This window comes from Mustela erminea, chromosome 14, assembly GCF_009829155.1.
Source record: "Mustela erminea isolate mMusErm1 chromosome 14, mMusErm1.Pri, whole genome shotgun sequence".
NCBI classification, from domain to species: Eukaryota; Metazoa; Chordata; class Mammalia; order Carnivora; family Mustelidae; genus Mustela; species Mustela erminea.
Window position 1 is genome coordinate 53667767 of NC_045627.1, and position 23441 is coordinate 53691207.

At 48.3% G+C, this 23441-nt stretch overlaps 1 protein-coding gene across 2 annotated transcripts in view; it reads right to left on the reverse strand.

The window, feature by feature from the left end:
- Positions 1-21652, reverse strand: part of TMEM72 (transmembrane protein 72) — a 29092-nt gene extending 7440 nt beyond the window's left edge. Inside the window, exons 1-2 of one of the 2 annotated variants that reach the window (XM_032313673.1) lie at positions 21294-21652; positions 3350-3416 (exon numbers count right to left, since the gene is read on the reverse strand). In XM_032313673.1, coding sequence (XP_032169564.1) covers positions 3350-3416; positions 21294-21597 — 371 coding nt within the window. In that variant the 5' untranslated portion in view covers positions 21598-21652. The remainder of the gene's footprint in view (positions 1-3349; positions 3417-21293) is intronic. The other variant, XM_032313675.1, reaches the window with a different exon arrangement.
- Positions 21653-23441: the final 1789 nt, after the last annotated feature.

The window sequence follows — 23441 nt, forward strand, 5'->3', positions numbered from 1 at the left end:
TTGGTCCCCACTGGCTGCCCTGAGGACTCCCTCTGAATGGGACTGTAGTCTTCCCAATCCACATTGCTTCAAAATCTCCTCATGTTCCATGTGTGGTCCAGGGAATTTCCAATCCAAATCTTCTGGGAAATATGTGAAATCAAAGATTCCTGGGCCAGCCTCAGACTTTATATATCAGAATCTTCGGGAGTGGAACTTACATGTTTTATTGGAGAGTCCTATAAAATTGAACTTTCTTAGCATGCCTTTAAAGCCTTAAATGAAAATCCATAGTTCTCTGACTACAGAGGAAGTTACCAGGTGCCACAGTGACTTTGCACAAGCTAGCCCTTCTTGAAAGGATTCTTCTTTCCTCCTTTTGTCTGTCCCGTGATCTCTTGCTTCTCTGTGTTGTACGGTGTGACCCGAGCTACCAGCCTGTGAACTCCCTTTGTCACTTCCTTCCCTAATTCTTCCCTGCAGCCCAGGCCCACTCTGGGAATGGCTTATTGTTAAGTGCTCCATGCATATCACTGGAGTGAATGAATGAGTGAAAGGAGAGGCTATGCCACAGGGGAAGGTGGCTTGGGCATTGCTCCTGCTACTGGTCAGCTGTGTGCCTCAGGCAAGGGACTTGACCTTTCTGTGCATCAATGTCCTCATCTGTAAACTGACAGAATTACAGTGCTCCAGCAATAAAATTGTTAAAAGGTCTCAATGAGCTGATATTTGGAAAACCCTTCAAATGGGGCACATAGTGCTCATTTTGTAAATGTTAGTTACCGTTTTTTCGGTCTCTCTCTCCATAAGCATTTATGTACTTAATCCCTATTCTCTCCTACTCTCTCTGTCTCCCAGCATCTCTCTAACACTTACTCCTCAGCTTTCAAACGGAATATCCACATTTATACAACGAGCACTATGCACAAGCATGTTCTAAGGGCTTCACCAATATCAATTCATTTAGTCCTTCTAACAATTTTATGATTGAAGCACTGTACTAACCCTCAGCCTACAGCTAAGGGCACCGAGGCACAGAAAGGTCAAGCTCCTTGCTGTGGTCACACAGCAGATCCATAGCAGGGGCAAGATTTGAACCCAGACCTTAGACTCCAGAGCCTGTGTTTCTAACAAGTACACTGGGGCACGTAGTTTATAAAACAAGCATCATATCTTTTTCTAGATCATGGGATGGGGGACAAGGAGGAAACTGAGGCTTGGGCTGTGGAGTGACTCTCCAGGGGTCCTGTTTGTTGCTGTAGAAGCTGTGCCCCTCGAGGCCAGGAAGGTCTGGTCACTCAGGCAGGGCAGCGAATCCAAGCCGAAAGCCCTGCTGTGGTTAGCGGGATCCCACAAACCGAAGCCTCTTCCCTGCAGTGTCACGCCAGCCACGCAGACCCTTCAGCCAGTGGTGTGGCTGGTGTTCGTGGGTGAGTGTGAGGAAGGCCGTGAGGAGCCCCACAGGAAGGAGAAAGGTGGGAGTGGAAGTTGGTGTGCAGAGAAGTGGGGAAGAACCAGAAGAAAGCCCACGATAGCTCAGCGCCCATGGGAGCCTACTCTGAGCCTTGGCCTCTGTCGGGTCCCAGAGACACGGGGGAGGGGGTGACAGTGACACAGGGGTGTGCTAGAGTCAAAGAACACCCTGAGTGTGGGGGCACACAGAGGCAGGAGTCAGATCTGCCGGAGAGACTGCATGTGTGCGAGGGAGAAAGAGGAGGGAGGTGGGGGGAGGGAGGCGGAGCATTGAGATGGCCTTGAGGAATGGGGGGGGTGAGTGTGGGAGGGACAGAAGGGACGGAGGGTTGGGGCAGGCAGGCGGGCAGGGGCTCCCATCCCTGCAGCTATGGAGCACTGCACAGGGGAGAACATAAACTAACTCAGAGCGGGGCCGGCGGGACCTGAGGCTGGAAATCAAGTCTTCTAGGACTGGACCACCGAGTGACTAGAGGGGCTTGGTGTCCCCTTGGGACAAGAATAGAGCAGTCAGGGAGGGGCAGGGCTCTGGGCAAAATGCAGTTTGCATTAAGTGGCTATAGACCTGACTTGTTATAGGAGGATAATCACATCTAACTCATACCTGAAGTGATGTTCGTGGGGAAGCTAGGTAGAGAGAGGAGAAGACGAAGGCCAGGCTGGTTTCTGGATTCTGGGTGGACAGGCTCAGAAAGACATGGAGGGGGTTCAGAGCAAAGAGAAGTCGCTTGTAGGTGTCAGGGGCTCCAGGCTCAGGGCAGGCTTCCCAGGGCGGAATGCCAGGGATGGACATCAGGCTTTGGGGACATCGAGGTGGATGGTAAGTCACCCTGGGTGCTCACTGCAGTGAGCAAGGGCTTGGAGGTGAGGTGAGGTGAGGCAGGGAGTCTGAGAAAGAGTCAGAGGCTCCTGAGGTGGAAGCTGAGTGACAAGAAATAAAACGGAGGCCAGGAGATGGCAGAGGAATATGGCCTGGAGGCCGTGGCCGTGGCTGAGGGTTCCAGAACAGCCCTGCGTTTCTAGGTGGCGAATTTTGTGGCAGAGTGGTAATGTGCTGGGCGGGTGGAAGACAGTTGGGAGACAGTGGGGGCCGATCCGCACAGCAAGTCAAAGAGCCGTCCTGGGCAGGGGAAGCCCGGATGACGGTGGGTGCGGGCGGCAGCTTAGTGAGGCCGCAGGAGAGCGCACAGGTGCCCCGTGTCCCTCGGGAGCTGGCAGACCACCCTCCCCTTCAGGCCACCACTGCACAGTGGTCTATCTCCCGTTGGCTGGCATTTGTGAAGGCAGTTGGCGGGAAGAAAGGACAGAGGCTAGGGAACTAAATGGACCCAGGCCCGACTCTGGGCCCTGTTGCTCATGGGTTTGTTGGGGCTGGCTGAGCTGCTTATCCCCTCTAAATCTTCTAATCTGAAAACCTAGGACAGTATGCCCTTCTACAGTGCCGTTGGAGTTCAAGGACACACATGAATAAGACGTGTTTCTGTGCCTGGCATATAGAAGGCTCAAACATAGAGTCTTTGGAGCTGATTCCTCTCTCTCTGAAACAAGCTTGGTTCGTGTTTGCAGAACAAAGAGATGATTGAAAAGATAGATGAATGGCTGGATAGATGGTAGCTGGCTGGCTGGCTGGTTGGCTGGGTGGGTAGATGGACAGATGGACGGATGGATGGATGGATGCATGGATGGGTGTGTAGGTAGAGGGACGGAATAATGATCTGACCAAAGCCCTGCCCAAACCAGAGAATATCCTAGAAGTCCCCTCTAGGGCTTCCACCTGTGGGATGTGATGGAGTTAGCATGAAACAGGGGTGTGGGCTACTCTGTGTTAGTGGGGCAGCCTTAGGGTGAGTCGGACCAGAACATGCCAGCAGGGAAGGGCACATGCACACATACTCACAGCAAATAGAAAGCCAGGCTTTTGAACTGCCCCTGGAGGAAGGTCTCAGTGCCCACGCCGATCAACACTAAGAGGGGAAGAGGAGAGGGGAGGGTGGGCCTGGGTGCTCCAGCCACACGGCGGCCTTGGGGAAGGTTCCCTGGCTGCGGAGTGAGCCTTCTCCCCGGGAACTGAGAGCCAGAGAAGCTCTTCTCCAGGCACAGGGATTGGTGGCTGGGAAAATGCAAGGGAACAAGGAGCCTTCTGGATTGGTCTCTGGAAACCAGACGGGTTTCAGCAGAACCCCAGAGGCCTTTTACTCCAGCTCCCAGATCGCAGATGCCTTTTCTCCTCTGCCCACATTGGCCATGCCTCATGCCCCCAGAGACAACATATGCTCCCAGGCCTCCAGACCCTCGGTTTCACAGCAGTCATGCTTCAAGGGCCTTCACTGTCCTACAGCCCATGCCCATATGTGCTGTGGGTCTGGGTTCAGTGCTTGGCCATGGGTGGGACCTTCCCAACCCCTGTTGCCCGGATCACTGTTCTAGCTGTTTCTGTGACCCCGTTTTCTCTTGTTGTTTTGGTAGCTATATCACACCTCCTGGTTCCTTGCTTTGGACCCACTGCTGGCTGAGCCCCTGAGGGCTTGCTCTGACACGAGAAGCTGATTAGCTTCGTCTTTCTTCCTGCCCCTTCTTGGCTGTTGGGGTTTGCACACAAGTACTCAGCCTTCCATTTGTCCAGAGTGAATATTGTCTTGGACCCAGCCTTCCAGACTTGCTGACTCCAGGCTGTCTCCTCACAGGGATTCCCTTGCTCTCCCTGCTTCACTCAATGAGCTGTGGCTCCAACCCCACCCGCTCGCCGATGGAAACATTCCACAGACAGCACTCACGGGTCCTGAAACCTTCCTCCAGGGCTGCATGGCCCACTAACTAGAACTCTTTCTGGTCCTAACTGATTACACCGCATGCATCCTCCATGTCTCTCTGGGGTCAGCAGACACCCTCTGGTAGTGGCCGCATTGTGGCTTCCTCTGGTCTCCCTCCCGGAACATCAAAGATGGCAGCGCTAGGCTGTCGTGTTTGGCTGCCTGTACACGGCCGTTCATCTCTGCTGTTCAGGAGGCTGCTTCCCTGGGTCTGATGACTCTCCTCCCTGGCAGACACCCAGTAAGCTTCCATCCCTGGTGTCCTGAGCCTTTTGTCCATGTGGAAATGAGAAGCCATGTGAGGACCCACACTGAGGCCACAGGCACCTCTCCCCTCACTTCTGAGGGGACTGGATTGTGGAGGTACCTCAGCGAGCAGGGCACAGGGTGCTTCAGTCTAGGAAGGGAGGGGAGATGCCTAAGTATGCTTAGGAGATGCCTAAGTATGAGGGAAGGTTCCAGGGCTCCCCTGGCCTTGGTCTAGAGCCGTGGGGGACACTGCCTCTACCCTCTTCAGGTTCTAGATGTTCACGCTTGTACCAGGTGAGGGGCCAGGAGTGCTGAGCAGCCACAGACCCTTCCAGAGGGTCAGCATGACCTACAGAGCACTTAATGTTTTATACACAATGATCACACTTGTGCTCACTCCTCCCAGCAGCTGGAGACACAGGCACATCTGTACTTCCTATTTTACTGGGGAAAACAAGGCTCAGTCAGTCACCATGCCCCGTACTTCCAAGGACACACCAGAAAATAAAGGACCTGCAGACCAAACATGAGACTCTGGCTCCAGGTGGCAGACCGTTTCCTGGTTTCCACTGTCTATTTTCTGTGTGTGTGTGAGTGTGCGTGTATGTGAGATGTGTGCCTATGTGCGTTGGGTGTGTGTGTGTGTGTTCTGCAGGCAAATGCCCATCTATTTAGTTTTCACTAACTATCCTGTCCTGTTCTCAGCACTTAGCACTTACTAACTTTTTAAGTCATCACTACAGTCCTATGTGAAAGTCTTATGTTATCCTCATTTTACCGGAGGGAAACTGAGGCACAGAGCACATAGGCAAAACCAATCTACCAACCTGGGCCATTCCAGCATTTCGGTCTCACATCTTCCGGTTAAAAGCTGAGTCACTCAGTCTCTCTGAGCCTCAGATTCCACCTTACCCCTCTTGCACATGATGGTTATAAGGATTCAGTTAGCTGACTAGTGCCAAGCACCTTACAGGTGCTCAGTCCCTTGTGCACATTCCGGGGTTGGGGTCAGTTTTTGGAGATTTGCATGGCCTTGCGGTGAGTGACCAGCAGGTGGCAGGAAAGGGTCTTGGGAACTCAGCCCTTTACCCGGATTTGTTTAGCACCCTTACTCTGATGCCTTCTGATGGAAACAAAAGGTCTATAGTCAAAGGGGCATTCTAGGAATGCTGTAGGGGCAGCACTGGTTTGTAGTTAAAAAAACAAAAAAACAAAAAAACAAATCGATGAAACAGCGGAGAAGACAGAGAGTTGGGCTGGAATCCCCGTTTTGTGAGTTCTTACCTTGGTAACCATGGGTAAGCACTTAGCACAGAAGGGGGCTATGGGCAGTCCTTGTGAGCCGAGGCCTGGGAGTGGGTCTTGAAATATCAGCGTCCACAGGATGGGCAGGGAGGGCCTTCAGTGTTTTGGGGAGGCTGAGCGACATGTTCAGATTGGCGTTACAGAAAGCGACCTGACCTCGGGCTATAGGTTATAAGAGGCTTTGGTGATATTTGGCTGAGAGGAAGCAGCAGAGGGGAGGAAGTAACCATGTTCTGAGTGATCATGGCCTCCCGGTGTCCCAGCACACTGGGAGCCACTGGCTCCTTTGTTGGCCTGGCCTGAAGCAAAGTTCTGGTCATGGTTCCTGATGGTATGCCCGGGGCCTTGTTCACCTGTTTTAATACACAGGTGTTAGTAGGCACAGATCAGAAGGGGAGGTTGGTTCTGTCTGGGGGCTCCGACAAGCTCTCCAGGCACAGAGAAGGGCCAGCCTGGCCATTGCAGCCCAGTTTCTTTTTTTTTTTTTTTTTCTGGGGTGGAGGAAGGTGGAGGCGTAGGAACAGAAGGTGTCTGGGTTCGGAAGCCCCCTGGGTGTGCCAACCCAGCTACCTCTCAAGGAAGTCCCAGCACGTGCAACACACGGCACCACCACGCCCCGCCCCCATGCATCTTATGTAGTCTGGACCGTATCCCTCAAGGTGGGAATCCTCAACCCCATGTTATTTATGGAAACATCCCAGCAAGCCTCCTGGAGGACTATGGTGTGAATGGCGCTGGTGGGGAGCACATTTCCTGGGGGCCTTCATGTGAATGGGGGTGTCACATGCATGAGACCCTCGTTGCCATGGGCACTGGACCGCCGTGTTCCCCAAGCCCAGCGGTGAATGGAGTTTTGTAACGTTTGCCACAGAATGGCCAACAATCACCTCACGGCCTCAGGGAGCTTCCTGGTGCCTAAGGTGCCGGTTGTGGTGACGGCCCCTCTGCTCCCCAACCTGAGGGCTCGGTGCGGCGCCCCAAGCCTGAGCAGAGTTCTCTTCTGAAGGTCAGAAGTAGCCCCAGCCCAATCTCCTTGCCCAGGGCAGTTCCACCCAGCCATCCAAGAGTCATTCCAGTCATCCAGGGTCCAGAGTCCCCAGTGGTCAGTCTGCACCCATGTTTATGGCACAACCTGTGCGCCGGGGCCTGGAGGGAACTACGCGCTGCAGTGACTGTCGTGGACCCAGAAAATGAAGAGCCATGGAGGGTAGGACAGGGCCCAGCAAACACGCTGAATGCAGTCTCCATTCTGCCTGGGAACCAGGACGGCTCCACCAAGAAGGAAGGCAAGGCGAGGCCAGGAGCCAGAGCTGCACAAATGAGAGCCCGGAGCAGCAGGAAGGAGAGCCTGGAGCTGCTACCGCGGTTCCGTGGGCGAGTCTGGAGCTGCTACCGCGGTTCCGTGGGCGAGTCTGGAGCTGCTATCACGGTTCCGTGGGCTTCTCCTTGCAGTTCCTGTAACTGGGCAAGGTCACGGGTTCTACGTGGGGCAGCGACAGTGTGACTTCCCGGGCCCACACCCTCAAGTCTTTTTGCACCTTGCAACTTCCTCCTGCCCCTCCGAGGGAGCCAAGTCCACGGAGAAAGCTGCGCCCCGCATTCTGGGGGAAACTCTATTCCCACAGTCTGGGTGCCAATAAGTACCCTGGGCATGAGGCCTGTTTCTGTGAGAACTTACTCTCCTCCCCAGCACTCATCTCCCCAAAGGCCTCCTGGGCTTCTGAACATCACACCAGCGGCCATGACTGAGGTAAAGTGAGCTAGGAATGGTCTCCTTGTGAAGGTATTCCTGCTGATCCCGGGGGCAACAACAGTCCCAGAGACCAGGTCCGTAATCTAATTGCTGAGCTCTCTGGCAGAAAATGGGAATTGGCCCCCCATGTACTTAGTATTGTTAAGTAAGATAAATACCCCTAATTATAGCAATGCAATTTGGGGTTTCTTTATAAGAATAGGGTGCATTAGATGGAAGCTGACCACAAATTCTTTGCAACTTGTCTCATGAAGAGGTGGAGTCTAATTCCCCTCCCTTTGAATGGGGGCTGGCCTTAGTGACTCTCTTGCCCTATAGAATGATCCAGACTTAAATGGCAGTTCACAAAGAGCTTCTGCCCAGCCCTCTTCAAATGCTGGTTCTGGGGCAGCCACTCCCTCTGTAAGAAGTCTGATGCTTCTGAGACTACCATGTGTGAGGAAGCCCAAGTGAACCATGGAGAAAGAATGCTAGAGAGAGAGTCAGAGAGAAAGAGGTAAAGAGAGAGAGAGGGATTCATGACCAGCCCCCCACTGGCTCAGCCCTCTCCACCAGGCATAGATGTGTCAGTGAGGAAGTTTCTAGATGACATCCCAGCCCCAGCAGTTATGAAGTGGAGAAAAACTGATGCACTAAACCAACAGTCAGAAGCAAAGCTCTAGATGTTCAGCCCTAGATGCTGCATTGCAGCCCTGCACCTGGGATCTCCGCCTTCATGCAGCCGAGCCGTCTCCACTGCTTTCTGTCTGAATTCCTGAGCCACAACATTTCAAGCATAATAAAATTGATGTAGCCTTAAGTCACTAAAGTTTGAAATAGTTTTATTCTGCAGCCACAGATAACTGAAAAGCAGCTTATCCTATCTTCTTAATTACCTGATGTTTTTGGCGCAGAAGTTCCTTTGCTTTGTCTGGTCTATATTCTGACTCTCAGCAGGGAGCGTGTCCCCAAGACCCCTTGGGTCTCTGGCCCTTCTCACTGGTCCCTAGCTTGATTGTCGGAAAGCCAACCTATGGGCTCCTAGGTCCTGCAGCACCTCTCCTCCTGCTCAAATTCAGGCACAGCCTGGGAGATGCAGTCTCCTAGGGGTTGGGTGATGTCTGGGGACTATTTCTGGGCTGCAGAATCCTACCGGGGATGTAATATCTTAGGATTTCACACAGGATCAGTGAGGCTCTGCCTCATCCAAAGTAGTTCTCTTCTACAGATTCATTTTACAGAAAGTCCCAGTGGAAAAAGTGAGGAAAGTAAAAATTGAGACCCCCTCCTGCAGGAGGATTTTGTGAATTGCATCCAGTACTTCCCCATGCCAACGGCAGGGGCCATTGCCGTGAACCCTGCTAGCCTGCTGTTCTCACTGACCTGAGCTGGGAATGAGCTGACTTTGGAAGGCACCAGAGTTCCACATGACCCAGAAACAGAACTCCAAGATGGTTTGACTGAGGGTCTGGAGTACCCTAAAATGTTTTTTGTTTTTTTTTTTCCTAAGGGACTCATTTCCAGAACTGGGACATTTCAGAAGCTAGGAAAAGATAACGATGTGTGGTCTTAAATTGGAAGGGGGAGTGGTAGGTGAAAGATGGGACTGGTGTGTGAGAAGAGGTTTGGTCCTCCTGTGTCCTGCGTGTCTGTCTCCCCAGGACTGCACAGGTAGACACCTGCTCTCCTGGAGGCCTCCTGTCGACCTCATGGATGAGAAGGGCTACAACCCTTGCTTTGTGGAGTTGGACCCAGGAACTCTCCCCAGTTTCCAGAATTAGGCATGGCTGTCTGTAAGACACAGAGAAGCTGTGGCATCCGGCAGAGCCAGGACGAGGGGGAGGTCAGCAGGGCCCCTGGGCACAACATTTAAAGAGGCACTTAACGTCCATGGAAGGAGACAATTCACTCCCAGTGCTGGCCAATGGTAGCATTGGCCCCTTTTTGGCCACGAGACTGAGTGCCTGCAGCCCTGGCATCTGGTGATGTTCATGGCCCAGGGAGCCTCTAAGCTACTTGTGGAGTCCGGGCTGTACTTCTGGTCCTCCTTCCTCCTTACCACGCAGCCTGGTGGGTAGCTCTGAAACTTAGCCTTTGAAGGACTCTGGTTCAGTGTGACCTGGGCAATCAGGATCAATAATTCACTCCAACAAATGACACTGAGGCCTTTTCCCAGAGCCACCCAGGCCCCCTGGGTTGAGTTTTGATATCCATCTTACATTCAGTGCAGTGCCCTGGGGGCCATAGAGGTCACTTTTCACGCCAGACAGTGAAAGAAGAAAGTAGCCCCCAAGAGCAGCCTCGATTCCCAGATGTGTTGGGTTTTGCACTGTAGGTGGGAGGGGTGCCGGACGGAGCAGCTATGTAACCATTTTTATACCACCATTAAGCGGCCCATTGATACCTTCCATCCTTCCCTGTTTTCTTTCCCTCAGGTTCCTGTTATTCCTCGTCCCAGGCCAACAGAACCACATTAGGAGCCCAACCCAGTTCATTCCGCCCCTGGCTTCTGTCTCCCCTCTCCTGCACAGTCCCCCTGGAGGCTGCTTCCTTGGCACTCATTGGAGTGAACTCTTCCTCTACTAGCTTTTATGGACAAGCCTGGCCTCCTCACCTTGTCCCCTTCCCTCTAGTCTCTGTCCCTCCTGTCCGGGACAAGGCACAGCTTTCTCTTCTCCTAGGGCTTTCTTCTGAGTAGCTTTCCTGAATGGTTTGTTCTAGTTTAGGTTAGCAGGGATCAGAGGTGCTGGACTGAGACCCTGTGGCGCACCACCTTCTCAGCCTCCTCCTGGGTGTCCTGAAGCTCTGGTCCCAGAGGGTGGGTGGAAGCTTTGAGGGTGCTGTGTTATAGCAGAGAGAACGTGAGGCTTGATCAGGAAAGCTGAGTCCTGGTTCCTCAAGCAAATCATCACTCTCGTCTGCTTTCTCTTCCAGAAAATGGGGATAATAAAAGCATGCATCAGTGACTGTAAACATTCAGTCTTAGTAAATTATAGAGTGTTGTGCAAATTTAGATGATGGCTAATAGAATTATCAGGAGAGGAAGCTTGTTCCTGACTGAGAAAGGCAAGCACTCTCAAGGGGGAGAAGAGGGTTTATTCTTATCCTTTCCTTCCATTAATACACATTTTTATGGTGGCTGAAGAGCTTTTATCTATACACTGACGCTTATTCATTGATTTTCCTGTCTTAGGTCCCTTCTGCAGGTCTGACTGGGATATCAGTAGTCCAAAGCCCCATCCATTTCAACGTCTCTTGTGTCCTGTCCTCTGTGCAACCTTCGAGGGATGCCAAGGGCTTAGGGCCAACGTGCTCACAAGGATGTGGCCTGTCCGTGGTGCTGACTGCCGAGGGGCTCTCCTGGCAGCCTCCCGGCTTGTGCTGCTTTTGTCCCCGGACTGACCTCATGGTTGGCTGTAGGTTGTCTGTTCTGACTCCATAGATGGCTTGAGTTTTTTTTTTTTTTTTAAAGAATTTTATTTATTTATCTGATAGATCACAAGTAGGCAGAGAGAGAGAGAGGAAGGGAAGCAGATTCCCCACTGAGCAGAGAGCCCGATGTGGGGTTCGATCCCAGGACCCTGAAATCATGACCTGAGCTGAAGGCAGCGGCTAAACCCACTGAGCCACCCAGGCCCCCTTGGTTGAGTTTTTATATCCATCTTACATTCAATGCAGTGCCCTGGGGGCCATAGAGGTCACTTTTCACGCCAGACAGTGATCTTGGCTCTGGACGCCCAGGGAGAAGGTTGAGAATGTCATGTTCACTGCAGCTGAGGGCAGCCCCATAACTCATCCTGTTATATTCATGGCTCTTCTTCATCCTCAAGTCCTACTAGTCTTAGGGTCTGTAAGAACATCTCAGGTAAGAATGTACCACCTGATGACAATGGCTGGGGATGGTTTAGGTTCTGAAAGGGTCATGGCTGGTTGTAGAGGTAAGAGCTAGATTTGCACCGTTTCTAGGAACATGAAGATGCTGGAGCCAGTTGTTAAGAATCCATTGAGATAAGAAGGTAGTAGCTATAGATTTCTTAACTCAGGAGAAGCTGTGGCTTCTAGATATTCAAGTAGAAGAGATTTTAGACTATAGCGTGGCACTCAGTACCCCTAACACCTCCCACAAGCCTGTGTGGGGAGAATTTCCTGAAGGCTAGAGAATGCACTGATGGGGATTCTTTAACCTTGATTCTCTAAACATGAGTTATACACCAAAGTTGGCCAGCCAGGAGATTTGTTTTTTTCGCCTTGCAGGAGGCCTTGTGGTAGTGTGCAGTAATGCCCCTCTCTGTGCCCACCCTCTTTGTTATGTGACTTTGCTAGAGTGAAGTCTGTTTCCCCATCCCTTGAATCTGAGCTTAGCAATGTGACTTGCTCTGGGCAAGAGGATGTTAAATCAGGCATCATGCAAGCAAAGATATAAAGTAGGTTTGTGAACTGGGCCTGCTCTTTCCTGCCTCTGCCATTATCATACACATCTAGCTGAGCCAACCTGCCAGAACATGAGGGACACAGAAAGCAGAATGACTTCTAGTTTCCTGGTAATACTATCTTCCCACACTTCCATTCACCCCCAGACAGCCACTGATCTGCTTTCAGCACTAGAGATCAGTTTAAATCCTCTAGAAGTTTATAAAAATGGAATCATACAGCATGTACTCTTTTTTGGCTGTCTACTTTCATTCGTATAATTATTTTGAGGTGTATCCGTCTGGTAGCATGTATCAGTAGTTATGCCTTTCTGTTGCTAAGTAGTATGGATATACCTTGGTTAGTTTATAACTCATCTGTTGATGGGCATTTGGGTTTTCTCTAGCTTCTATTACAAATAAAGATGCTATGGACATTCATGTGCAATTTTTGTATGGACATTTGCTTTCTTTTCTCTTGGGTAGAAATAGCTAGGAGTGGAATGTTTGGATCATATGGAAGGTATATGTTTAAGTTTTTAAGAAACTGCCAAATTGTTCTCAAAGCGAGTGCACCATTTTACATCACCATCAGGAGTGTATGAGAGTTCCCCATCCTCGCCAACATTCAGCACTTGGTGTGATGTGTCTTTATTTATTTACTCATTTATTTTTGAATGTGTCTTTATTTTTTTTTTAATTTTTATTTATTTATTTGACAGTCAGAGATCACAGGTAGGCAGAGAGGCAGGCAGAAAGAGAGGAAGGGAAGCAGGCTCTGTGCTGAGCAGAGAGCCCAGTGTGGGGCTCGATCCCAGGACCCTGGGATCACGACCTGAGCCAAAGACAGAGGCTTTACCCACCGAGCCACCCAGGTGCCCCTGAATGTGTCTTTATTTTAATCCATTCTAATACTATGTAGTAGTGTCTCATTTCATTTTGATTTGCATTTTCTTGATGACCGATGATACGGAACTCATTTACTATCATAGCTCTTTGTTAACTTTTTTTTTTATTCTTTTAGCATTATATTTTAAAAAGTGAAGTTTTTAATTTTGATAGCATGCAATTTATCAGTTTGTTTTTTTATAGACTGAAAGTGTGATATTGTAAAAAAGAAATGGCTGCCTAACTCATTACTTAGAGTTTATCTGATTATCAAAAAGTTTTGTAGTTTTTGGGGTGCCTGGGTGGCTCAATTAAGCATTCAACTCTTGAGTTAGGCTCAGGTCATGACTTCAGGATCATGGAATCGAGCCCTGAGTTGGGCTCTAGGCTCAGCGCAGAGTCGGCTTGTCCCTCTCCTTTGATTCTTCCCCCAGCTCTTTGTCTCTCTCATTCTCTCTCTGTTTAATAAATAAATAAATAAATAAATAAATAAATAAATAAATAAATAAAATATTTAGGAAAAAATAAAAGTTTTATAGTTTTAGGTTTCACATTTAGGTCTATAATCAATTTTTTGTCTTTTTTGTGTATGGTACGAGGTGTAGATAGACATTCAGTTTTTGGTAAATGCATATTGCTCAGTGTAATTTGTTGAAAAAGTTATCCTTTCTACACTAAATTTTCTCCACACTTTTGTCAAAAGTCTGTTGTTTATATATGTGTAGGTCTATTTCTGGACTCTGTCCTGTTGCCTGAATCTATTTATTTTTCTTTGTGTCCATACTGTAGTGTCTTGATTTCTGTAGACTTATAGTAAGTGTTAAAATCAGGTAGTGTTAACGTCCTTTGCTCTTTGTTTACAAAATCATTTTGGTTATATTAAGACCTTTGCATTTCCAGGTCAATTTTAGAAACAACCTTCAAGTTTTAGAAAAAACTCTTTTGGAATTTTGACTAGGATTGCATTTAAACTGTACAGCAGTTTTGGGAAGAATTGACATCTAAACAATATTAAGTCTTCTGACCCATGAGCAGGATATATTTTTCCATTTATTTAGGTCTTTTTATTACCTCTCATCAATTTTTTTTTTTAGTTTCCTGTATACAGGTTTTTATTTACACTTTTGGGATCAGATTCACCCCCAATTATTTCATATTTTTGATGCTATTATACATTGTCTTTCAAATTTTTCATTTTCTAATTTTTTGTTGCTAGTATATTGAAATATGATTGGTCGTTGTATATTGATTTTGTCTTCTGCAACTTACTGAACCCTTTATTAGTTCTGGCAGCTTTTCTGGTAGATTCCATCCGATTTTCCATAGAGGACCATGTCATCTGTGAATAACAAGTTTTTCCTCTTCTTTGCTGATCTGTATGCATTTTATTTCTCTTGCCTTATCATACTCTTTAGAATTGGTAATACAATATTGTCTAAAAATGATGATAGTGGACATCCTTGTCTTGTTACTGACTTAGGAGGAGAACACCTGATCTTTGACTTGTAAGTAGTTACAGGGTTTTTTGGTAGATGCTTTTTATAGGCTGAGAAAGTTTTCTTCTCTTTCCAGTTTGGTGATAGTTTTTGTCATGACACAATGCTGAATTTTGTCAAATGCCTTCTCTGTACCTATTTTCATAATATAAGCTTTTCTTTTCTAGTTTGTTAACATGGTCAGCTATATCGATTGATTTTTAAATATTAAAGCAACCTTAATATTTCACTTGTTTATGATATACTACCCCCTTGGCATTTATTTATTTATTTATTTTTGATGTGCTAAAACATTGTTTGGACTTTAACTTCTGTGTTTTGAGGGATGTATGTCTGTAATTTCCTTATGATGCTTTTATATGGTCTTGGTATTAGAGTAATGCTAGTTCTATAGAGTGAGTTGAAAATAACCTTTCTTTTTTCAGACTTCAGGAAAGGTTGTGTAGCATAGATCGTGTGCCGATATGCTACTTTTTTGTTTTTTAAGATTTTATTTATTTATTTGACAGAGAGATCACAAGGAGACAGAGAGGCAGGCAGAGAGAGAGAGGAGGAAGCAGGATCCCCACTGAGCAGAGAGCCCAATGTGGGGCTCGATCCCAGGACCCTGAGACCATGACCCGAGCTGAACGCAGAGGCTTTAACCCACTGAGCCACCCAGGTGCCCCTGATATGCTACTTTTTGATGATGATGTCATTTACAATCCTGCAGGTTCACTGATACTACTGAGGACATTGTCTCTAACACAGAATAGCATCTTTCTTGTAAGGACCCACAGGGGAAATTTCTTCCGGGTCTTGGTTTCAGGTTAAAGTATTTGCCCAAGGTATTTGTTTCTTATTCTTTCTCACATTCAGAAAGAATGCATCTGCTCACCCTTCCACATGACAGTGGTGGTGCCAGAAACAATAACTGAACCTCCAGATACTCATAAGCCACGTTTCTTCATCAGACCTTCTCCTGGCCTCTGTAATCTAGGAAGGTTCAGAGGGAGCCCACAGAAGCCACTCTCTCCTCAGCATCTGCCAGTGGTATGTAAGGACAATGTAAGGACAATCCTTTTTGATAATAGCCCTCTTCAGATGGTTGTTCAGAACAGAGGACAATTTTAAGAGAATTTTCAGCCCATTTAAAAAAAAAAAAATGAGGCTACCATCTTCCTTCTGATTTGGTCACTACATGTAGTACAGAAATAACCCAATTTCCTTGAGCTGATCCTAATGACCCAACCTTAAAATGTGAAGGAAAATGTTACTCAGTAGAAGACTTCACATTCTAACTCCTTCCTCACTTTGTAGCTTTAAGGGTCATAGATTGCCTTGTTCCTTTCCTCTGGTCTTCCTTCTTTTTCCATCTGAAAGGAAGAGCCCATCACTCATGCTATACAGTCCCTGAGTTCTACACATTCCTTTAAAAATTAACTGGCACTGACTGAGAATCTATGTGCCAGGCAGTTTTTGTGTTAGTCATTGTTTTTTTGAATGCTCACAACCCCGGAAGGTAGGTACCCTCATTATCGCCATTTCACAGGTAAAAAAACCTGATGTTTAAAGTGGCTAGGTAACATGCCTAAGGTCACACAGCTAGTAATTAGTAGAGAAGGACACAAATTCACCCCTTCAAACTCTATACTGGAGAGAATCATGCTAGGATGTGTAATTTCTGGCTTGTTTCCTTGGTCGGACCTTGTGCTTCTCAAGGGGAGGGGTCACCTTTCTTTTTCAGACTTCAGGAAAGATTGTGTAGCATAGATCTATGTGTCTACATGGCAAAGAGTAGGGACTCAGAAAATGTTTGCTGAATAAATGAATCCTAAATAGTGTTACAGATTCCTTGTTCTAAATCTAAGGAAGATACAGGCATAAGGAAGTAAAGAAAAAGTGTTTGAACCAAATCATATGATCTTTCAGTGGAAAGAGAGTGGAACAGAGGTAGGGGTATTTTATTTACTCATTAGGACAATCAGATTGGAAAAGAAAAGCAGTCAACATCCATTTGGAGGCACTGAAAACAGTGGGGTCTTGCTTGGGTAATAAATCCACTTGTGGACATGTTGAAGTGCAGGAAGCTTCCTTGGATGGCAGGAGATGGTCATGGGGATACACATTTAAGAAGGATGGAAATTAGCGTGGAGGGCCCAAGATGGTTGTCTCAGAAGCATTAGTTTTGTTGTTGTTGTTGTTGTTTTTAAGACTTTGATAGGGCTAAGGTCAAACTATGCATTTGCTCTACTCTTCAGTACTCTTTAAAAAATAATGGGTTTAAATGCTACTTTTGTCTTAGGCTGTATTAACAAACCAAATCTCCATTTCGAACTGAGTATTGGTAAGGAGTGGGGCTGTTGGGAATGTGGCACTGTCCTTTAAGTAGAGAAGAGGTTAATGGGTCAAAAATCTGGAACAAAACAAAACCCTAAGTGATTCCAGGTTGATCTAAAATCATTGATTTGTGAGAAAGAGCACATTAGCTTGACAAGCAAGGCTCATTCTAAATGGCCTTGTCTCAATGCTGGCCCATTTCCTTGCTGGCTGTGTGGTGCCCTTCTCTTTGGAACAGTGTGCAGACAGCCCCCGGATGTGCCCCTGCCTCACTGACTTGTGAGTGGACAGACCAGACCTCCAATACCAGAGCCGCTTTCTACGGGCCATGTGACCTGTGCCAAGCTACACGGACATTCTGAGCTTCAGTTTCCTCATGGGTAAAATACGTCTAAGATCAGCATTTGGCCCTCATAGATATCAGCAGGGCTTTAGCAAGATCATGACTTCCTCTCACTGTTGTCAGTTATGCATCTCTGGACCCATAAATGGAAGGTCCTGCCCTAGTTCCCTCTGGAAATGTGAGCAGATTTGTCTGTCCTCTGATGAGGTCCAGGAATGGATTTGGCTGGATGGTTATGGTAGTGTCAGTCAAAGTCTGCACGGCAATTATTCAGAGAGAGAAAATGAACATCTGGATCAAATATCAGAGTCTTTAGACTTTGCAAGTATTTGGTCATGCTTCCTATGCTGTGTTTAACTGTGCCCAACCTCAGCATGACCCCCCCACCTGCTTGAGCTTGTGTATGGTATGGCCTCAGACAAAGCTCTGTGGGTATTGTATCCTGCATCTTGGGATTGCCAAACCAGAGAAAGACATGTCCTTTAGCCTGATTTAAGTGGAGGATACAATGTTTAAGAGAAAGGTTCTCAGGAATAGACCCTCATCAGTTAGAAACTTGCCTCTCTGCCTCCTGATTGTGAGACCTCGGACAAGGTGTTTCACCACGCTTTGGTTTCTCCCCACATACAGTGGGGGTGATGATGAGCATTGATGAGGCTTCAAAGGGTAATTATGAGGCTGAAAGGAAATGTTACGTCTAAGCCATGGAGCCCAGGGCTTGGTCACAAAATGTTCATTATCAACTGTTACCCCAGGGTAGAGCTGGAAGAGCGAAGAAAACCCTCAAGTGCTGGCAGTGAGAAGCCGCATTCTGGAGCCTCCTAGCCCCGAGGAAAGTGACAGAGGTCTCCACAAACAGCTGAGACAGTGAGTTCTTTCCATTCTCCTCCCCACAGGCTTGGGACTAGGACTGAGGAGTGAGGAGCAAGCACAGGGAGATTCTCCTTCAGGGATTGAGAGGATTGCAGAAGTTCAAAGTGAAGCCAATCCCGCCTTCCAAGAACAGGTATGGGGACCGGTCCTGTAAGACGGAGAAGGGGCATTCTGTGCTTCTGTGTTCCCATCTCAGTAAAACCTATTCCCAGGTTCTCTCTTCTAATGGTTGGTTTATAGTGAAAATAAATCACAGGGCCATGCATCCTCTCGGGCCCGAGTCTCCAACTCAAGATATCATGACCCCACCTTTATGTGGACACAGTGAGAACCCGCTTTGAGGGTTGGACAAGTGGGTATCTAACATCTGGACAGGGAATTGTGGAGCGCTCACAGTCTGTGTGCAGTTCCCTAGCTGTGTTTGCTTCTTTGGGTGACTCCTGGAGCTCCGTCTCAGCAGGAGACACACCAGTGGTCACACATGTGTCCACTCATGCATAGGTGCACACACGCATACACATGTGCACACACACATACACACACACAGCCTTCCATGCCAGAGAGGTAATGCAAATGAGTGAAGTTGGCCAAGAGAAAGACAAATTTTGGGAGAAGTTCTGTGATGATTTGGAAACCTTATGACTGGCTCAAAGTCATAAAAAGCATCTCATGGGAGAGAATCTTCTAATTTTAGGAACAGTTCAGCTGGGTGCTCTCTGTTTGTGGCTTGTCTACCCCTGTTTAGCAGTGGCACTGCTCGTCAGTGCCCACTGGTGGTGAGGGCTGGGCATGGGGGTGGGGCAGCAATGGCCCATGGGACCCCTGGACATCTTGATGAAGCTTCATCCAGAGTGGCTGGGAGGCGAAGAAAAGATGAACTCAGCCAGCTGGGCCATCGCCACTGGGCCTTTCCATTCTGGCGGAGTCTCCTGGGGTCTGGTACCCTTGGGCCTCTAGCAGTCCCAGATCTCATCTGCAGAGGAAAAGGGGATTCAGGGAAGAGGCTGCCACATTGGCAGCTCCCTGGTCTCTGCTGGTGACACTCTGAGCCATCTTGAGCCACATGCTTTTTCTAGCTTCTGGAGAACCTACACTTCTTATAGAAGGACCAGGGCCACCTTAGGTCTCCTGGGGTTTCTGCAAAGTGACAGCCTCTGTCTCAAGTCTTATTTCCTATCTATAGCAGTGTTACTGTAAATGAGGCCCGGACTTCTCAACAGAGATTTCAATAACAAGAGACTTAAGGGAATAAGGAATTTGCAAATCTTAAACCCTGGAAACAGGCCAGGAGTTTAGTGACGCTGGAAGAAACTTGAGATTTGCCCAAGAGCCCCGAAGCCCCTCTCTCTAGCTTCCCACTTGCTCCCAGCACTCTAGAAGGCTCCAACAAGATTACTGGAAAGCCTGGCCATTAAAAGACAACTCATGGCCTATTTTTAGCTTGGATCCTATATCAAAACCAAGCGGAAGACTCATCTTCAGCATTAACAGTGGCCCTCTGCACAGAGATAAGAGTTGTGGTTAAGAGTAACTCTGTGTGTGTGTGTGTGTGTGTGTGTGTGTGCGCGCGCGTGTGCGCGGACACCAACCCTTCCACTGGCTGAGATATATCAGACTTTTAAGCTGTCTTTTGAAAGGCTATTGGGAAAATAGATATATCTTAAAACAGCTTCCTGAGAGGAGGCAGGCCTCAGCTCTGGGCAGACTATAGCAAGGGCAGCTATCACCAAAATACCTGAGAGCTGAAAAGGGTACAATTTACCTACCTGGAAACCAAGGCCTAAGGAGAGCAGGGTGGGCTCAAGAACAACATGGTAGACCAGGACTTCCAGACATAGAAGCCCTATTGAGGCTTACCTTCCTCTCCCCAGGATGGGAAGTTGTGTACCTTGGCAGTCATTCCCCTGCATGTAGGTGACAAGGTGGTTCTGGCAGAGGCTGGAACAGGTTCCCCCATTAGCCCATTTACTGAGGTAAGGAATGGGGCCATTTACTCAGGGCCCTCAGCAGAGCAATTCCAGACTCTGACTCTGGGGAGAAGGGAGTTCCTTGGCCAGAGTCCTGGCCTTTTCAAAAGCTGGGGCCCCTGGGCTCCAGACTAGCTGTCCCTCTGATCTGCAGGGTGACCTTGGGCAAGGTCACTGCCTCTATTTGGGCTCAGGTGCTCCATCTTGCAATAGAAGGAATGTCATTAGACCTTCCCCAACAGCTAACTTCCTGTGCTGAAGACCTAGATGCTAGAAGAGCCCACCAGCCAACCACCCCACTGAGCTCGGAACCAGGTCATGTGGGCTTCTCCCAAGAGGTTTATGGGCTCAGTTTCATGGAGCTTTGCTCATTCTATGCATCCTTGATCCTCCAAAACACCTGGCCAGGAGGTCCAGATTGGAAAGTACCATCCTAGAGGCACTGGGTGGCTCTCCCAAGGTCACACATCAGCAAATGACAGGGTGGGGGCTGGAACCAGCACAGCTGGAGTCCTGAGCTGGGGGACATTTCTTAACTTGCCAAGACTCATACTGGATGTTGTTCAGTGGCAAGGAAGGACTTGGCGAGCAATGTGCATCTCTTCCTGATGCCCAAGGGACAGGGGAGCCTAGAGCTGAGAGCTCAGAATACTGCCTTCTCACAATCCACACACAGACCCTGACCATGTGGGGGATCTGGAGGGGCCAAAGGTTGGCATCTACACTGGGGAAGGGAGCAGGCAGAACTCAGGAGGGCGGCTGCTCTGGTTCTGCTCTGAGAGTCGAGCAGCCCTGTGATCAGGCAAAGTGAGGGAGAGTAGCCCAGCTTAGGGAGCCATTCTACCTCAGACCCATGGCGCATACCTGAGGTCAGACCACAGAAAGGGGGACTGGATTTCTATGGGACTTTATGTTAATGCGGGAGGAGTGGGGCAAGGGAAGCCTGGGATCTCCATGTCCACTGCTGGACCTCAGCCTGTCCCAAGTGCTGGGAATTCTCTTTCCTTGAAATGGAGCCATGGTTTGAGTAAAACATGATGAGCTCTGTTGACCGGCTTCATAACTATACAGCGAAGCATCCAACTCTCACATTTGCCTGGGCTTCTATACCTTCAGCTTCCGCTCTCACCTCCACCTTACAATAACCCTCAAGGAGGTAGGGGAGACCCTCTCTACTTATTTTGCAGATGAGGACACCGAGGGCTCCCTAGGTCGCATGGGTGGGGGCCAGCCAAGTGGAGATCCAGCACCAGGCTCCCTCACCTAGGCTCACCCCACTGCACCTGCTGCTGTCCTGAAGAGCAGTTTCTGGAGGCACTGGGAAGAAAAGTGAAGGCAGATGTGGCCAGATGTGTCCATCTGTCCCCAGCCTTCTGGCTCCCACCCCTTGAGCAGCCTTGTCTACTATGCCTAGAGCCAAAGGGACTGCAGCTGGGAGGCGGGGTCTTACCTGCAGCGGTGGTGATGCCCAGGAGCCGGCAGGTGTATTCCAGACCAGTCCAGAACTTTTGCAGCTTCATGGTGCCAGGGTTGAGGGCAGGGTCCCAGTAGGGCAGGCAGCAGAGACTCCGGCCTGAGATGCTCCTTGATGCCCGTGTGCAGGGGGAGGCTGTGGCTGTCGGCTCTGGGCCCCCGTGCCCTGGGGCCCTGCCTTCCAAACCAGTCTTGGCCACCACGGCCTGGTTGAGGTGTGAATAGGGCTCACCTTCCTGGCTCTGCTGCCTATGCCCTTGCCAGACGCTTAGCTTAATCATTACCTTGGAAGAATGCCTCTGCTGCTCCGTGCAGCTCCAGCCTGGCCCGGAGCTGCTGCGGTTCCAGCACGGCCAGCCAGCCGCTTGAGATCACGCCAATTAGGGCTGGGCTGGAGGCAGCCCGGAGCTGGCAATTAACCATTTCTGGGCGGGAGGAGAGAGCCAGGGAGACAGCCCAGGCCCTTCCTTCCTGGTCAGCTCTGAACAAGTCACACCTTGATCTCAGGCCCACTGGGTCTAGGAGAGCTGGTGTCTAGAGGGGACAGGTCCATGTCAGTGTGTGCGGGAGAAAAAGATGTGTTTTTAAATCACCAGCAGAAGCAGCTTTTTTTTTTTTTTTAAGATTTTATTCATTTATTTGACAGACAGAGATTACAAGTAGGCAGAGACGCAGGCAGAGAGAGGAGGAAGCAGGCTCCCTGCTGAGCAGAGAGCCCGATGGAGGGCTCCATCCCAGGACCCCGGGATCATGACCTGAGCCAAAGGCAGAGGCTTTAACCCACTGAGCCACCCAGGCGCCCCCAGAAGCAGCTTCTGAAATGAGTTCCAAGCTTCTCCTCTGCATATAGATAGAAAGCTTTGCAGTCTGTGTTGAATTTGGACTCGACCAGACATACCTAGAGCTCAGGCCAACACCACACACGTACCCTCCTTTATCCCTGACATGCATCCCTGATGCGCGATGTGGGAAATCACTGGGATACTTTGGGAGGAGACTTCCTATGTCAATAATTAACTGGTGACCTTGGGGAAACCCAGAGATATTTGTGAGCTGTGTAACTTTTGCAGAAAACAAATGGGAGGGTTTGGCTAGACTGGTGGCTCTCAAAGTATGTTCTGATTGCTGCTCTAAGAAACCCAGCTTCAAAAAGTCGACAGTCGTGGGCTTTTGCTAATTCCCAATTTACTCATTGATGCGAGGAATTGCATGATTCAATTTTTAGCTTTTCTCCCAGGCATTTTTTCTCAAGTCTTTTACTCCTGTGCTCAGATGGGATAGATAGCAAAACCACCAAATTAGGTAAAAAACTGAAACAAAAACAAAACCCAAAACCCCAAAACCAAATTGTAATGATAATAAAAAATTCAGGCATAGTCTGTTTTGTTTACTGCTTTGTGAGGACCCTATACTCTCATATAATGAATAGATATTTTTAACTATTAAAATTATTCTAAGTTTCCAATGAAGGAAATAATCAACAAAAACTAAAAGATAACCTACTGAATGAAAGAAGATATTTGCAAATGCCATCTCTGATAAAGGGTTAAGATCCAAAATCTATAAAGAACTTATCAAACTCGACACCTCAAAAACAAATAATCCAATTAAAAAATGAGCAGAAGGCATGAACAGATATTTCTCCAAAGAAGACATCCAGATGGCCAACAGACACATGAAAATATGCTCAGCATCACTCATCATCAGGAAAATGCAAATCAAAACCGCAAGGAGATATCACCTTATACCTGTCAGAATGGCTAAAATTAAAAACACAAGAAACAACAGGTGTTGGTAAGCATGAACTTTTGGTGGGAATACAAAATGGTGCAGCCACTCTGGAAAATAGTATGGGTTTAAAAAAAAAAAAATTAAAAGTAGAACTACCCTGTCTCCCAGAAAGCACACTACTGGTTATTTAGTCCCAAAACACAAAAACACAAATTCAAAAGGATACACATACCCCTATGTTTATAGAAGCATTATTTGCAGTAGTCAACCTATGGACTCAGTCGGTCGAAGTGTCTATCAACTGATGAATGGATAAAGAAGATGTAGTACATATACACAGTGGACTATTACTCAGCCATAAAAAAGAATGACATCTTGCCATTTGCAACGATAT